Source organism: Centropristis striata, chromosome 8 (genome assembly GCF_030273125.1).
Source record: "Centropristis striata isolate RG_2023a ecotype Rhode Island chromosome 8, C.striata_1.0, whole genome shotgun sequence".
NCBI lineage: Eukaryota > Metazoa > Chordata > Actinopteri > Perciformes > Serranidae > Centropristis > Centropristis striata.
Genome location: NC_081524.1, coordinates 18822797 through 18837898, shown reverse-complemented (window position 1 = coordinate 18837898; position 15102 = coordinate 18822797). Strand labels below are relative to the sequence as shown.

At 38.1% G+C, this 15102-nt stretch overlaps 1 protein-coding gene and 1 non-coding gene across 8 annotated transcripts in view; one reads left to right on the top strand and one right to left on the bottom strand.

The window, feature by feature from the left end:
* Nucleotides 1-15102, top strand: part of syngap1b (synaptic Ras GTPase activating protein 1b) — a 224429-nt gene that overhangs the window by 47340 nt on the left and 161987 nt on the right. For all 7 annotated transcript variants that reach the window (XM_059339401.1, XM_059339399.1, XM_059339398.1 and 4 more), the window contains exon 2: nt 10930-11315. In XM_059339401.1, coding sequence (XP_059195384.1) covers nt 10930-11315 — 386 coding nt within the window. The remainder of the gene's footprint in view (nt 1-10929; nt 11316-15102) is intronic.
* LOC131977066 (U2 spliceosomal RNA) lies at nt 8619-8805 on the bottom strand. The gene has a single exon (XR_009394863.1). It is a non-coding gene; the product is annotated as a U2 spliceosomal RNA (small nuclear RNA).

Here is a 15102-nt window from a genome sequence, read left to right as displayed (position 1 = left end):
AGAAAGTAAGATGCTTTGGTTCGCCATGCTTGCAGGAGTACATTATCTGCCCCAGGCGGCCCGGGGATATTGCAAGCTTTATTTTTAGCGCTGTTTGGAGCTCAGCGATGTGTATAAATCAACATTAGGCCTGTCGGGTTCCAGTAATGACAACGTTGACTAAGGCTGACCAGTCATCCGATTGGTGCATGGGACTCTTCTTTGTAAACTGCTAAGGACGGCAGAAAAGGGGAAAAGAGCCGTCGGAGAGGGAAGGAGAGAGAGGAACAAAGGCAGAGGGAAAAGGGGGGGAGACACCGTAGAGAGTGAATGAGAGGTGGAAGGAAGACGAGCGGAGAAAAGAAGCATCTCAGCATTTCTGCTTGCCAAATTGTTACTGTACAGTATATGTGCACCCTGTACGTACCAATGGACAGACAGAAGAATGAGTCTGCTCATTGAAATTCTGTCCACTGCGCTTCACAGGCCCTTAATAGGCAGCCTCGGGGGTGGAGAGGTAGGCCTACTGTAGAGTAGTGCAGATTGGGCTGTGGATGACTCACGCTGCTATCCTCCAGTGAATATCTCGGCATCATGACTTTGCTCTGCACAGTTACAAAGTTTGGATTCAAGGTGCTTTTTTTGGGGGAGAAAGGGAGAGCATGTCACATAGCGCTTCATCTCCCCGAAGCTCTGTGATAATGACCAGCAGTTCATAGTTCACTTACTCAGCATCTATCACATCTGCTTTCACAGTCGGGCTTTAAGTCGACACACCCATCTGCAATGAACACTTTATAAAAAGAGAAGAAGAAGAGAACAGTGATGGATCACCATAACTGCCTGTCCCCTCTTAATGATACGAAATATGGAGATTCTAACAACTAGAACATTTTGTTTGATGCAACACTTTTACAATATATTTTTTATATTTTGCCATGTAGCCTTTGAAGATAACATTTCCAAACAGCCCGCTGTGCAACATAACAACTCGGAGCATATTAATAGACTGTAAAGCCTCGTACCTTAAAATGCTTTTTCAGCTGTTTATCCATGGTCGTGACAAAAGTTTTGATGAGACGTATCCATTCCAGTCGTAATCTTGACAGTATATTACACAAAACTCCACAATATGAATTTCTTGTGATAATCTGAGTTTATTTTCAACAGCTAGATGTAACCCGCAATATATATCCACACTGAAATAAATGATTTTGCTTTATTATGTTTTTGTTGTCAGTGTTTAATTAACAAATTAAATACAAAAATTCTGCCAGCGGTAGTTCTATAAGAATCATTTTCCAGGATAGAAAGACAGCCTTGTATGAGAAAAACACTATGGTGATGTAGAGAGTTTTTAATTAATTTATTTATATAGAAAGTAGAACCTGACAGATATGATTTTTTTTTTAACTTTATAGGAGGAATATTCACATATTACTGATGTTACTGCTGGTATATATCTCAGTGATTTGTGATTTTTTTTACAGGCCAAACAATTCATTAATTAGAAAATAAATTGGCAGATTAATTGACAATGGAAGTTATCATTAAACCCCCCTGAATGCGTCAAATAAAAAATGCATATAACAGAAGAACTGTGAGGCCAAACTGCATGTTTAAGGCTTCATTTAAAAGGAAATATCTCCCAGTATCTGCAGTTTCTGCTTGCTAAGCATGTGGCTAAAACAAACTACATCTGTTCAAAAAACAAACCCCTTGGTGGGTTTTAAGAGGTTAGATATATTGTCTTTTACAGTTTTGGCCCTAAACAGGGAACTTAAGTATAGTTGGGGGGGAAATATTTTAGCATAATCTTGACTAAAACAACCAGATTTAATGGAAGTACACTTGAATATCTGCTCCTCCTCAATCACATGCACACACAACCCAGTCTCATGGCAATTCTGGAAACTGTCACGAAATTAAACAAACTAATTCATGCTCCCCGAAACGATTTTACAAAATGTTTTCGTACTGCTCAGGACGACTTTAAAACTGATGTATTTCAACAGGAAGGATATTTCGTGCTTGCACCACGTATTTTACGTCTGTGCGTCGTGGTTCTGATGATCGCATTTATGTGTTTTTAATGTCTTAATAGACATTTAAAGTCAATATCTTGTCTTTCTGTCATTTATTGGTCCCGGAAGCGCACAGCAGGCGGCACATATGACAGAAAAAAAGAGTTTTCGTGTTTCTTTCAGGTCAGAATGTATTAATTTATTATTATAATGTATACTGATCATTAACGATACTGCAGAGTTGTGTAGTGGCTATCGCTAAGAAATAATTCTGCTTCTTTTCCGAGAAATATTATAATTTCATTTCACTTATAGAACCACCGCTAGCAGATTTTTTGAATCTAATTTGTTAATTAAAACACTGAGAACAAAAACATTATAAAGCAAAATCATTTATTTCAGTATTGCGGGTCATATATAGCTGTGTAAAATAAACTCAGATTATAAATAAAATTCATATTGTGGAGTTTTGTGTAATATACTGTCAAGACTACGACTGGAATGGATGCGTCTCATCAAAACTTTTGTCACGACCATGGATAAACAGCTGAAAAAGCATTTTAAGGTACGAGGCTTTACAGCCAAATAATATGCTCCAAGTTGTAGTTGACAATGCTTACTGCTTGCTGAGGCCACGCCCCCTACTGAGGACACGCCCCCTACATGCACTGTGCATTCCTCCATCAAATGTTCAACTCATTTACATGTTCAATTCAAACATTTACATTTTGAATGGGACTTTTTGGGGGGATGAGTAATATTTAACTCAACATTCATGTTTTTGTTGTTCAATAAAATAATTAAAACTTGATAAAGTTTGACTTACAAATAAATCTGGTAATAACAAGACTACCCTACCTAGTAACAAGGGTGACGTGAGACACGAAAGTTACGTAAATAAAACGCAAGTTACTTAAAAATGTATTTACTTTTGTTGTCACATGGACCCCGCTCTCCTGTGTCAAAGTCCACAGTTTGTCACTTGAACAGCCCCCATTCACTTTGTTGTTAACATTGCACAGACAAAAAGGCTAAGTGGAGGCTATGTTGAACCCTTAATGCTCCCCTATCACTGCGGCCCATATTCATAGCCTTTAAGTTTCTGTCCACCCAAATGATTCATATTACATTATTAAAAAAACAGATGCATCTGTATATGTGCAGCTTTTTGTGACTGGAGAAAATGATGTTTGTCTGAGTGAAGGGCCCTAACCCCTCCCACCCCCAGTGAGATGAAAGCCATGTGACCACATGTGCATGAAAGCATTAAAATGTTTAGTTTTTTTACGACTCCACTCTCCATGCTTCACTACTTTCCATTTCTTGAACAGTCCATATTAATTAGCTGTGCTTGTTTAGGCACTCATCTATATTTCAGCATTCAGATTCATAATTCAAACAGGAACTTGAAGGATCAACTGAGTTGTTATTTTGCCACAATTAGACGATTGCCTGTTGTGCTCTTTGTGCTCTGGCTGGTGGATGGAGACGCTCTGTAGCCGTCAAATGTCTGGAAGAATCAGAGAAGTGATGATGCAGGAAAATAATCAGCAACGACGTGCTGGAGTGTTGCATTGTGGGCCACTGGGTGACTGTTTCTGGCTTACTTTCAAGAGTGCAGAGCCTTGTCAACCAGAGGGTCAAATAAATATCAGCTTCCTCTCTGCTTGTGTGTGTGTGATTGTATTAAAATGTGTTGCACACCCTGCAGATATTATAAGTGTGAACTTGGCTTTTTATTGGGGCAGGAGGTCTGAGCCACTGGGAGAACAGTACTTTAACTGACACATGCACTCTGCAGAAGTCTTTCTCAACTTGTTTAGAATGTATTTTTACTTATTTCATCTTATTTGATCAAAAAGATCACATGTTTTCAGTGCAAATGAGTTCAGAAAGCTCCCTCTGGACCAGTAATCCTGATGCTATAGTGGAGCGGAGATTGAATATTAAGAAAAGTTTTAAACAAGTACAATTGATTCAGCCTTGTTCCCAGCAATGTTCCACTGGACTGTTGCTTAAAAAAGAGTGAAGTCTTTTGAATTGCAGCATCAGACAGGATAAAGCCAGAGAACTGCCTCAAGACGTTTGCTTTTGTGTTCGTAGCTGAAAAACTATAAAAACGCTCAGTGGCATAAACTGAAAGCATTTGAGAGATGCTGCTGTTGCCTTTTTGCTCCATGGGAAAGAAGTAAACATGTCTCAAGCTTAAACAGAGCTAATAAATAAGGAGTTTGAGAGGAGGGAGAGGAAATGCAAGGTCAATATTGGAACAACAGATGCACCAAGAGAGGCCCTTTTAGGAGTTACAGAAACGAGTTGCAGAAATACTGAGCAAAAGCTTGGACAGCTTTGCTGGGGCTTGTATTGGTGTGTTTCCTTAAGTTAAAACTAGGGATGGGCATTAGGAAGAAATGTTATTTTATTTGCGATTGCTAATTAGTTGATTGATTTATCGCTATGTTTTAATACACACTCAAGTATGCACAAAGACATGCGTACATGGGCAAAACTAGTTAAACCCAATATCGGGTTGCATCGGTTTATTGTGAACCGATGCGACCGGATATTCGTCTCTAAAACAATGCGAGAGCTGAAGATACTTGCAAAATGGTTCTCGCGCAACTCCATGGGTCTCTCTGGTCTCTCCCAAGTCTTATTTTGCATTTCTGCTTCCCTCACTGCGCAGTTCACTTGAGTCACTTGCGAAATGAGACATGAGAGACATGAGACGTCATCCTTCCCTCTGAAGCGTCATGTGAAGCGACATCCATTTCTAATGACGGCAGCAGCAGATCACAGCTGGATCAGCTGTCAGTGACTTTAACAGCTGTAGACATGCACTAATAATAATAATAATAATAATAATAATAATAATAATAATAATAATAAGTGTTTTCTCTGTTTAACAAACAGCTGCACATGAATGACAACCTGCATTCTGTATTTATATGTGAACTGTGTCCTGCTCAAGGGCATGGGAATGCCTTTATATTATATTATTTTTTTATTAGTCTATTATTTGCGTCTGTATGTAGACTATCCTGGTGATAAATTAATTATTTAATATCCCAGAACATAATATATATATATACTGTCAAGATACACATGCTTCCAACACACACACACACACACACACACACACACACACACACACACACACACACACACACACACACACACACACACACACACACATTTTGAGGTTAAAGGGCATAGGTTGCTGTATAAATAAATAAATAAATACTAGAAAGGAATGCTTGTTGTTACACACAGGTAACGTTATGTGATTTTAATCACACACACACACACACACACACACACACACACACACACATTTTGAGGTTAAAGGGCATAGGTTGCTGTATAAATAAATAAATACTAGAAAGGAATGCTGTTGTTGTTGTAGGTGTGCTCCTTGTATATAATATAGTATCATAACATTACTAGTATTAATTGTTTGAAATCTCTGAATAATCTCATCATAGTGTACACACACCGGCAGTAGCCCCCGTGGCCCTTTCAGAATTTCCCCAGAGGAAATTTTCTAGTTGTTATTGCAACTTTCAGTTTGCAAACTGTAGCTTTAACTACTTAATTCTCAGCTCAGAACTGAATGCTCAAACCGATACACAGATGTAGATCAAATTAAAATGAAAAAATGCACAGATCGATTAAAAATTCCACGTGATCAACCAAATTCTTAACACGCATTAATCGATCATCGATTAATTATTCCCATCACTAGTTAAAACACAAGGTAAAGGGGTGCAATAAGGCCAGAAAACTTGGACAGCGGAGAAGAAAGAAAAGACAAAGTGCCTCATTTAGCAAAGGTCCTTAGCCACACATTTTTCACTTAAGATGAAGTGAAACAGCTACCTAGGAAAAAAATCCATATTAATGTCTCCAATACTGTGTGATCAATTTCTTAAATTATCCAAGGCACAGAGCCCTCAGATATAATTTAAATTCCCCCCCCCCCCCCCCCCCCCCCCCCACACACACACACACACACACACACACATCTTCTTGATTGATCCCCTGAATTAGGGATAACGTCAAAGATAATTGTGTACCCCCAGCGAGGAGATTATAGTTTAGTATCTGTGTGTGTCTGTCAGCAGGATATCTCAGGAACCTCAGGAACAGAATCCTGTTAAATCTGGTGGACAGGACAGCCTCAGGCCCAGGAACAGATGATTAGATTTTTGGAGCAGAGCTGGATCTGGGACTCCTTCAATTAGACAATTATCATTTTTAGCTGTGACTATAAAACTAACAGAGATGGAGACTTGATTTCACATTCAAAGGGCGTGTTTGCAGAGTCACTATGAAGTGCCTTCTTCTCTATAAAAGGAGCTCAAAGATTGAAGAATTTGGAGTATTTCCAAATATCTCTGCTTTTCTCTGCCTTGTGTCACATTACATTTGTCTCAAGACCCTAGTTTAGTCACGAGGATGGCCTGTTCTTTTGTTTTTTTCCGTCCTGAATTGGAATGAGGTTAGGGAAACAAAGGCAAGGGAATAATAAGAACATATCCTCTGAACCAGGGAATTGTAAGAATTATAACCTGAGCATAAAAAATCCATACATGGGGAAACAGCTAGCCTGGCTCTTTCCCAAAGTTTAAAAATGGCCTCCCAGCTAGGGGTGTAAAACACATCACGATACAATATTATATAGATTCTTTTAATTCAGTTTAGTTCCATTAAATTGTACTTTAATAGCACAGAATCACAAATCACAAGTTTGCCTCAAAGGGGTTTACAGTCTGTAAAAATACGACACCACCTGTCCTTTGATACACATCGGAGACGGAAAAGAAAACCTTTAACTGGGGCAGAAACCTGAGGGACGGATAGATGTGCAGCAGATGTTGTCAACATAGTAAAACAACAGTAAACTTTGGACAACAATAAGATATTTGCTGATATCACAAAGTCTGCCATTGATTGATATTTAATAATGTCATATGCTCATTAAACACAGTTATAATTACCTTTATATCTACTCACAAAAAATAGTTATTGAATTCTAAATTAAACAACTTTAGAGAATAAATCTAAAGTGGGAATTTCAAAATAAAGGCCTATCTTAAAGGTCATGATCTGTATTTTCACTTTGCACTGATGATATTGGATCAATAACCATTTAATCGATATTCAATTCAGATGGATTTATCGTTACATCCTTACTATCAGCACTTCTGAAGCTTCATATACACTATTCAAAAGTTTGGAGTCACTTAGAAAATGCTCTTATTACTGAAAGAAAAGCACTTTTTAAAAAAATTATGAAATATTGTCATCAACCATCACTCCTGTGTTCCAGTGGCACATTGTGTTAATCCATGTTTATAGTGTTGAAAGTAGGGGTGCACCGATTGCAATTTTCTGGCCGATCACATTAAAAAGCCTGGCCTGCCGATTCCGATTTTGGCCGATACCAATTTTTTTTATAACTCACAGCATACACCTTCAATGTTTGAATCTTATTTGATTGAAAAACAATAGCACAGCAGTATTTTTCTTTAACAAATAAAGGAAATCACAATGTCTGAGGTAATTAATAAAATATTGAACATAAAATAAATAGCAACAATTTACAGGACAAACTAACAAAAGAACTGCAACCATAAATAAAGTGTTTTTTGGTTTTGTTATAGTACAACATACAGACACCTAGGGAGGGCATCGATTTCCGAATATTCGAGTAGTCATTAAATCATAAAAAAAATCGAATAGTTCATCATATCTGGAAGAAAAAAAAAAGTTGTATTACTGGTGCCTTCCGCACGGGGGCAGCGTAACATTTGATGATACAGTGTGGCGGCTAGATGCCAAGCTGTAGAAGAAGAAACAATCGGAGGAGAGGGGCTGTGTCCCAAAGTCAAGGAAGGATGCTCAAACGGCTGGATTTGAAGGACACTACGTCATCGACATCCGCCGAAGGACTGTCCCAATGTCGAGGATGCTCCGGAGGACAGAGTCCTTCTTTTGCCCAAATTCCGAGGATGCATGTGTGTATCCTCCGTGCGCTCCGACTACCCATAAAGCATTGCGCACACCGGTCTACCGGGAGATTTAAAAATGGCGAGCGTAGAAACAGCGACGCTGGCGGCGCAACATGCATTTAAATATGTAGATATTTTCAGTTTACACTGAATGTTATCACATAACTTACAAAACGTGTGTTCAAAGTCAAGCAAAAACATATGAATAAGCATATGCCAGAATATTAAGCTAAAGATAATAAACGTCATCTTGATACATTGCCGGTTAAGTTAATTAATGCCGTCTCAGTTGCTAAAGTTATTGTTTATTAATTTATATGCGTCCGATGATGATGTACTATGTGCAACTGTGCCATTCAGAAAGTTATACATTTCTTTATTGTGTTTACAGGGACCGAAAGTCCGCTATTATCCGTTATTGTTATTTATAAACAACTGTTATTGTACTGTACTGTAAAATAAAAAATAAAAAATCACAGAACATATTTCCATGATGAATTATGCGCCGCTGCATTCATGGCACTAAGTAGCGGCCGAATTCAGCCAGGATCAGTTAATATTCAGGTTTAATCCACTTTATGGTTTTTACTTGATAAATCGTGGAGATTCAACCTTAAAGCATCTTCTTCCATTTTCACAAATATGTGTCAGAGTGCTGATGCCAGAGACACATTCATGTTGTGAACTGATTTTGAAATTGCGGCGCTGAATTTATTTATTTATTTTTTATTAAACTGATAAGAACAGATACTACACTTGATCTTAGCCAAAGGGCCGAGAGCGGCGCTGAAGTTAAGCAGGACGTCCAATTACGCAATGACGCACAGCTGCACACTCCGAAGGCTGTCCCATTTGTGCATTACACCAGTGAAAGGAAGGACTCTTGCCTTGCCTTCGGAGGACCCGACTCTGGAGGAAGGATCCTACCAAGGAAGGATCCTTGACATTGGGACACAGCCAGAGTTTTCCATGGCAGTCTATGGGCGGGACAAGTTAGCCCCCAGAGGGATTTAGAGACTCCAGAGGTGACGTATGGTTTTCACGCACAACGTCAGCAGCTAAAAGCAGCATGGCTAATTATGCACAGTCTCAGCTGATCATAAACATAGTGATCGTGAATTAACCGGGATGCTAACTGTGCACAGAGTGTCCGGTGCTTGTTGTAAACAAACAGAGAACGCTAAGTGAACACCTCCTGCAGCAGCAGCACATACACACTGTACTGCTACAGAGCTAACTAGCTAACTGCTGCTCTTCTTAACAAGCCGGCCTCCGGCTCGTTAGCGGCTCCTTAAGAAGAGTAAGAAGGAGTCGCTGGATTTGTCTCCAGTCGCTTTCTTGAAAAATAGTTGCTAAGGGGGTCTGAAAAGTTGCTGAATTCAGCAACAAAGTTGGGAGCAACGGTGGGGGGTTCTTCTCGAGGTAGATAAGATCGCTAGATAAGATCGGTTTGACGTAAAGCAATCGGCCGATCGCCAATCCCGCAAAATTAAGGAAATCGAATCATTGATCATTAAAACACCTGAGCATTATGTTAGCACAGCTAGAAACTGTTCTGTGCTGATTTGAAAAGAAATAAAATGATCCTTCCTCAGGCTGGTTGAGTATCTAGAGGTAAAGTTGGAGATTTGTACAAGTTAAAATGATTATTTCTACCCTTGTTAATGTCTTTACTATATCAATTCATTTTGAAATTATTTCATGAATAAAACAGTTTGTTTTTATGGAAAACAACACAGACATTTTCCAAGTGACCCCAAACTTTTTAGCACCAGTGTATATTTTTTTTGTTTATATCAGTTTGTTAAATGAAAAGTAGCTACAGAGTCAATAACGTTGTCTTTTCCAGGCTGTAAACATGTTTATTTTGGCTCTATAGTTGATGAGGATTGACTCGCTTTGGAGACAGCCTCAAGTGGCCGTTTGAGGAACTACAGTCTGCCACTTTTGCGTTGGCTTTAGTTTAGTCCCTGCTTGCTGTTTCCTCCTGTTAACAGGCTAAGCGAAGCTAACTGTGTCCTGCACTGCAAAAAAAGGTGTGTCTAAAAACCAGGTAAAAAAACAAAATCTGAGGGAAATGATCTTGCTGTATGGACAGATAATTTCACTTGACAAGATCTCTTAAATTAAGATTATTAAATCTAGAAATAAGCATGTTGAACGCTTAAAATAAGAAATTAAGGGGCCTTCCCGGTGGCACACCTGGTGGAGCGCGTACCACAGAGGCCCAGTCCTCGTAGGCGGGCGGCCCGGGTTCGGATCCAGCTCGGAGCCCTTTCCCGCATGTCTTCCCCTCTGTCTCCCCCTTTCACTCTCAATATCTCTCTCTCTCAATAAAGCTACAAAATGCCCAAAAAAATATCTTAAAAAAAGAAAAAAAAGAAATTAAATCTTAAAACAAGATAAATTAAAGTTGCAAGCAGCGATAAATAATTTAATAAATGAATTAATTTCTTATTTTAATTGTTCAACATGCTTATTTCTAGATTTAATAATAATTTTGCAGTGTGGATGTAGCTTTGGATGTTAAGAGTGACATCCAGCATCTCATCGAACTCTATGCAAGAACGAGAATAAGCCTATTTCTCAAAGAATTCCTTTGGACCACATAGATTTTTTGTGTTAGTGATGTCGTTTCTGAGACCTTAAAGGTCCTGTCATGGTGTTCATCATCCTGCTCACAGTACCCCATACATAAGATTTCATTATTATTATTTTTCTAGTCCTGCAGAGTGTTACGTTACCTAATTTCAAGCTGTTCTATTGTACACACTGTAATGAGACCTGACACTGATGCTATGAGGACAGACATGTGTCACAGCATCACAGCCCTCCCACCACTGATCCTAACTGACCTTTCCTCCTTCCCTCTCTCTCCCTTCCTACCCCCTTCCTCCTTTTCTCCCGTCCAGATGCAAGGTGTGCCGTCCCCCCCTCCTACCATCATCACCATCATCGCACCCACGCCCACTCCTTCCACGCTCCCTCCTACGACCGTCCCGCTCCGGAGCGTCCCTCCTACGACCGTCCCTCCTTCAAACGTCCCAGCTACGACCGCCCCTCCTTCGACCGTCCTTCCTATGACCGTCCCTCCTTCGACCGTCCTTCCTACGACCGTCCTTCCTACGACCGTCCTTCCTACGACCGTCCTTCCTTCGACCGTCCCTCCTACAAGCTTCCCTCTCAAGAGCGCCCCGTCTACGACCGCCCCTCGCACGACCGCCCACCCCAAGACCGCTGGGACCCCCATCTTCGTGTGAGCTCCGGAAATCAGATCTACATGTTGGACCAGGAGGAGGTATTTCACTTCACACAGCAGGAATACGCTCACACTGACGCTGGTTTTGCACAGTTGAAAAAATGTCAGAAAGCTTAACTTTTATCACTTGAGAAGTGAAAATCATCTGATTGACCATTTGCACTGAGATAGGACGAACACTGCAAAAAAGGTGTGTTTAAAAACAAGATAAAAACACTAAATCTGAGGGAAATGATGTATGGACAGATAATTTCACTTGACAAGATTTATTAGATTAAGATTGTTGAGTCTAGAAATAAGCATGTTGAACACTTAAAATAAGAAATTAACTCTTAACCCTTTATCGGGCGAAGAACTATATTTGGTAGCTTCAGTGGATATCTAAATGTCTCTCTGTGAGGTCATAGAACCACATGGATTTCTTGCAGCTAATCAGCAAAGATCAGGCTATGTCACAGACAGTGACACCATGACATCTGACCAATCAGTATGATAATAATATAATAATATTAACTTTATTGACCTTGACCTCCAATGTAAAAATGAAAAATTTAGAAAAAAAATCGTCAAGAAACACTCATACAAACAGAGTTATTCTTCAGTAACTTGTACAAGGAGAACTTGACTATGACGGGATATTAGGGCCAAGTATGAATAAAGTATTTTATTATTTTATTATTTATTATTTTATTATATTTATTTTTATTTATAAGTATTTTAATGAGTGACCTATTAAGGGTTAAAACAAGATACATTATCTAACACTTCTAAATCTAAAGGTTTTTTTTATCTTGGTAAGAAACAAATAATTTACAGTGCACTCTGCTCGGGCCAGTTCATCGCTGCTTGCAGCTTTAATTTATCTTGTTTTAAGAGTTAATTTCTTATTTTAAGCCACACCATTTTTATATTTAATAATCTTAATTGAAGAAATGTTGTCAAGTGAAATTATCTGTCCATGCAGCAAGATAATTTCCCTCAGATTTAGTGTTTCTATCTTGTTTTTAGACACACCTTTTTTTCAGTGAACCACTTTGATGTTAAAGAGAAGTATAATCATTATTTTGACATTTCGACACATTCTGTGACAGTTAGTTGTCAGCTTCTGTCAGAGTTTACTCATACAAATAAAGGTTAAACAACCCTTCTTATATAGATTTCAAAGGAAATATAAAATTTACAAGAAAAATGTTGTCGTAATGTAGGTATACCCTTTAACCTATAATATACGGTATACTTCACACGCCACTTAATAAACTGAATAATGAAACATCACATCACATCACATACTACTGGAGGTTAACTCTCTTTGCAGTGTGCCTTGATGAAGTAGTAGCAATCTAATGTGCTACAGCTGAAGCACTTGAGTGAATTTTATCTACTTACATGATTCCAAAAGAGTTGGGACACTGTAAAAATCTAACTTAAAACAGATTTGCAAAAAACAAAAGTAAATATCTTTCTACCTCTACCTTTCTAAGGGATTTGCATCATTGCATTGTATTTTATTATTGTTTTTTTCACAGTATCCCCAATTTTTCATCAAGTTCGGAGTCTTTACTCATTATTTTTGTCTCTACCAACTCATTATGAAGGGTGGATGTTGAAAAAAAAAATTAACCCTTTGATGCACAACATACTGACACTCCTTCTAATGCACAACATGGGTCAAAAATGACCCACATTCATTCCCATGTTATTAAATGCTGCTGTGTGTTTCTGTGCTCTATCTTTTGATATAAACTTATTTTATGATTGAATATTCCAAGTATTCTTGAAATATCTTGTTTTTGATAACAACAGATCATTATTTCCATTTCGCCACTCATACTTTATGAAGAAAAAAAGTTTTTGAATTATTACATAGCTAACTACTTGGCTAAGTAGCTTCTAACTACTTAGCCAAGAAATTAGCTATGTAGTTAGCTTAACAAGCTAAAAATGGATATGGGTCATTTTTGACCCATGTTGTGCATTAGAAGGGTACTGACACAAAAAGGGTTTTTATTAAAAAATTAATAAAGTAAAACAAAAATTAGGATGTATGATAATCAAAAACAAACTAATTGAGGAAAACCTGGAATACTGAATGATGAAAATAATTTATTGCAAAGATATACAACATAAAAACAACATTTCAAACAGATTAAGTGTAATTCAAAGTGCTGTACAGATTGAATACAACAACAACAACTTAAAATATTTGATAAAACGACATGGAGACTAATGCTAGCTGAGTAATGAAAATACAAGTCAATGAAATGATGAAAGATAATATATAGGTTGTTTATTTGTTGAAATAGATTTGGGGTTTAAAATACAATATGCTACAATAATACTGCTTTATTTTAAGTTAAGTTAGTAATGGTGGGTCATTTTTACCCTAAGGACACAAGGGTTAATACAGCTAAGCTTCACAGTGAAACCTTGATCTGCTGCTGTTAAAACTGCAGAATGTAACTGTTGAGAAATGAAAGGTTCCTTTTTTTCTCATTATTCTTATTCTGTATTTCCCCAGCTGATTTTTTTTAAATTGTTTGAAACAGATGTTTTTTTTCTATTTACTATTTTTGTTCCCAGAGTTTGTGTATTGATGTGCCAAACAAGGTTATTATAGTTAACGAAAACTTTCGAAATAACGAAAACTAGAATTAAAAATTAATTTTCATTAACTGAAATAAAAATAAAAAAGAGAGTTTTTAAAAAATAAATAAACGATAACTAACTGAAACTGTATTTTGTGGTTACAAAAGTAACTAAAACTAACTAAAATTGTAGTGAAAATGTCCTTCGTTTTCGTCTTTGTGAACTTTTTTCATACATCAATGTCAATCTATTTCATCTATCTGGTTTTATGACTTAATAAACTTATTGGGGCTGAGATGGATCAGACAAAGGAAATAAAGGCAACATTTATTGTGACCTTATTGAATCTGACACCCAACAAATACCCCGTTACAAAAAAACTATAACTTACACTAAAACTAATAAAAACTAAACAAAACCAGCAAACTCACTCTAAAAACGAACTAAAACTGAATTTGAAAACAAAAATTGACAACGAAATTAAAACTAAAACTAATAAAAAATCCAACACTATTTTAACCTTGGTGCCAAACATAGATAGTGCCTCACTGAACTGGTTGTGAGTGAAATCTCATCTTGCTCTCTACACCAGGAGAGGGTACTGTTCTTCAACTTTTCTACCTCTGCTCTGCAACAAAATGATTTCTACACATGAAATGACACAGATTACAGCAACACTGCTGATTCATAACACCACTTACAACACCACCATGTAAAATCCACAGGTCACATCCCCAAATGTAGACCAAATATACTCTGATATAGTTTTTAATTACCTTTAAAGCCCTGCCTCGCTGTTTGACAAATTTCATGTACTCTATTTATGTTCTCGTGTACCGTGTTTGATTTAATCTCTGCACTGAAGCAGATTCCTATGTTCGGCTATGTTGGCCGGTCAATAAAGTGATGAATCTTCATGTGGCCGGTCAAAGCACACGGGTGGCGACTTCGCCGTAGTGTGTGTGCACGGCTGCCAATAGTATTTCAACTTGTCATCACTCAGAGGAATAGAGTGCGCTGTGATCCCGATAAGAGACCTGCACTGCTCTGGAGGGATTGAACGGAGAGCCCGGTTCAATTAATCAGAGCCCTATCCCTGTCTAATTGTGCCAATAAGGCAGCAGCTGTGAATGGATCGGAGGCAGGACTGACGTGCTGATAGCCGTCACCTCGGCGATGGCGAGAGGCGTTAAATATTCATGCCTGTCACTCACCTCATGCAGAGCGGCTGTCTCTCTCT